The 3,073-nt window shown below is 45.8% G+C and overlaps 1 protein-coding gene across 1 annotated transcript; it reads left to right on the top strand.

Moving 5' to 3' along the window:
* Window positions 1-486: 486 nt before the first annotated feature.
* olig4 (oligodendrocyte transcription factor 4) lies at window positions 487-1,866 on the top strand. Its single transcript, XM_053620308.1, has one exon. It carries the CDS (start codon window positions 655-657, stop codon window positions 1,855-1,857), a length of 1,203 nt encoding a protein of 400 aa, XP_053476283.1. The 5' UTR covers window positions 487-654; the 3' UTR covers window positions 1,858-1,866.
* Window positions 1,867-3,073: the final 1,207 nt, after the last annotated feature.

Below are 3,073 nucleotides of genomic sequence, written 5' to 3'. Positions count from 1 at the left end.
CAAAGAGACCGAGTGGACGGATCATAAACAAGACATGAAGAGAGCCACAATGTCAAAGACAGCCAAAGCGCTTAAGGATAAAGTGTAGTAATCATGTGATAAATGATGTCTTGCCACAGGAAACGTGCAGTTAGAGGGTTCACACATGGTAATGCTAGCGATTTTTCCAGATTCCGCTTTCTTGCTCATCACTGATCAAATAATATTCTTCTAATATTCATCTCATCGCCAAGAAGACGTTACAAATAACAAACTAGAACTGAATATTGAAGTCTTATATGAGAAGAATTATAGTAGGTTCAGTAAGCAGAGATATAAGAAGCTAACAGTTATACAAGGTCTTGAAGCGAGTCATTTCAAACAGTAAGACTTAAATATAAAAACACAAACGAAAAAATATAAGGGAAGAACTTCATTAACGCATTAATACGAATTAATAAATGCCTTTTTGAACTATGATTCATGCGGATTTTATCATTAGAGCGTCTAGAGTGTGATACGCTGGTTCATATTGATCTGTCAAAACAAAGTGTATCAGTTAACATCATCGTGTTAAGTGATGAACATGAGCCATAAAAAGTCCTTACACACTTTTGTGAAGTCTTGGACGGTCATTAGAGTGTGTGAGTATGTAGGCATAAGGACTTTCCACTAATGTGCGAATATTGTCGGCTGGAGTTAATGTGTATGCGTGTGTGTGTGTGTGTGTGTTGTGTTTGGGGGGGTGTATTTGCTAAGAAGGGGTGTGTGGGTGTGGGTGAAAGTGTGTCCCCTCTGTTATTGGCTCCAGGTCTCCAGTCGCATTATGCGTCTCATTGTGTCTTTGTGGGTGAGAGGCCTATAAAAAGCCGGGCTGTAGGGATTCGGTCAAACCAGAGAGCTTTCACTGACACACACTCACGTAGACAGAAGAGAGGACGGGGTGTGTGTGCGTTCCAGTTCTGCTACCCCAAAGTGTTCTACTGTTCAGGTTTGCCGAGTCGAGTGCTGTTCAAGAGGTGTTTGAGTTCAGGACGTTGGTCTTTGCTTCACTTGCGAAAGACGTTTTGGGAAGACAATTTGACCACCGGGATATTCGCGTCTTTTTGTCAGCCGTCTCCAGTGTTCCGATCTGCTGAGATGGATTCCGACACCGGCTCCACCTGCAGTCGCTCCTCGTCGCCAGACCTCGTCGTCGTCGACTCCGGCTTCTTCTCCAGCAAGATGTTCCAGCAAGCCGAGAAAGCCTCCGATGGATCTCCGGCTTCTGGAGAGAAAAGCCGGAACCGTCCGGAGGTCTCCAAAGAAGACCTTCAGGAGCTGCGTCTCAAGGTGAACAGCCGTGAGCGGAAACGCATGCACGACCTCAACCAAGCCATGGACGGCCTCCGCGAAGTCATGCCGTACGCCCAAGGCCCCTCGGTGCGCAAGCTCTCCAAGATCTCCACCCTCCTGCTGGCACGCAACTACATCCTCATGCTCTCCAGCTCCTTGGAGGAGATGAAGAAGCTCGTGGGCGAGGTTTACGGGTCCAGCGTGGCTCAAAACCATGCCCCGAGACCCGTCTTAGCTCCATCTCAGCTTCCCCTGCATCCTCTGGCCCAGTCCTTGCACTCTTTGGCAGGCGGAGCTGCGGCCGTGAGCTCCACCCCCCTTCAGCACACCAGCACGCACATGGCTACAGCTCAAGCTCCCCATTCTCCTCCATCAGCGGGATATCTGGGCTTCCACGCGCCACCAATTCCAAGCTTACTGAAGGACCCGCTGCATTTGGCCAGCTCATACAGGCACTTCCCCGGCATGCCGTGTCCGTGCGCCCTGTGCCAACCTTTACCAGCGTCCACAGCCAGCCTGCCCGGCCTTTCCATGAGCAAGTGAACCAGAAAACGTCGGCAAAAAGTTCCTTAATCTCACCGTGGACTCAAAGCTCGGCGCAAACATCCTCCGAGTGTTTATAATGTATATAACGTTCTGCTCCTCAAGAAAGAAAAAAAAAGTGTTTTGCATTGTTACAGGATGGATAAGCTTGTTGTTCCTCAAGAGAGAAAAAAAACCAAATGTGAATAGTACATGACGTTATGTACAGTTGATTTTTGTACAGTTTTTTTTTAAATTAAAAGTTTATTGTTATTAAAACAGCATTTCCTCTTCTTTCCTTTAACGTTCGTCAGCAATAACGACAACGCGAACTAGCCCAAGCTAGGAAAAGCTACGATTCCTTCTGAATGCACTTCCTCTTTTCGGAGTCAGCTTTAAACGTACCTTTTCTCCCGACACTTCACTTTTCTTCTTCCTGCTTGCGTTTGTCCCTACGTTTCTTGTGCAACCTCAAGTGTTAAAAGTCGCTAAATATACCAGTGTAAGTCAGCGTTAATGATTTTAAGACGCATAAATGAAACGACGCAGGGTTACCGATGAACGCTAACCGTTTATGATGTAATAATATCAATATTAGCACTGAATACATATTTCTAATACGGTCTCAAATGATCATTTTATTTCTGTTCAAATCCAGTGGGGCTACTACAGAGTGTGCGTGTGTGTGCCTGTGTGTTACGTTTCTAACATGTGTACTGCTCTCGTGCTATTCTGATAAAAAAAAAAAATCCTATGTATTTGTGTATGCACATATAATAAGGGCTTAAACTAGAATTATACATTAGCACATTATTTAAAGACAGGAAGATTGACGTGTAAAAGCAAATGCAAAGACTTGGAAATGTGGCATGCTAAAGAGCTGTCAGGGGTGGCAGCTGCTAACTATGTGCGTGTGTGTGTGTGTGTGTTATAAAATCGGACACCATATGTACCACACCTTCGCAAAGCCTTTACAGCAATATTGGCCACGATATATTTATGCGCTTAACATATGCAGCAACACTTGCTTACGCTAGCTAGCATGTGCTATGTGCCGCTAGTCAAGCTTTCAAAAAACAAACAAAACCAAAAAAAAAAAAGCTGTACAAAGGCTAGTTAACACGACAGAGAGAGTCAGAGGAGCCCATCAGTCGTGAACGCCCAGCGGGCAGCGCCAGGGAAGAAAGGAGGAGGCCGTCGCCAGGTTGGCGCGTCTCTATTGTGTCCCACACACAGG

The sequence above is a fragment of the Ictalurus furcatus genome, chromosome 3 (genome assembly GCF_023375685.1).
Source record: "Ictalurus furcatus strain D&B chromosome 3, Billie_1.0, whole genome shotgun sequence".
Classification (NCBI taxonomy): Eukaryota; Metazoa; Chordata; class Actinopteri; order Siluriformes; family Ictaluridae; genus Ictalurus; species Ictalurus furcatus.
The sequence above is the reverse complement of the archived record's forward strand: the minus strand, read 5'-3'. Positions and strand labels throughout refer to the sequence as shown.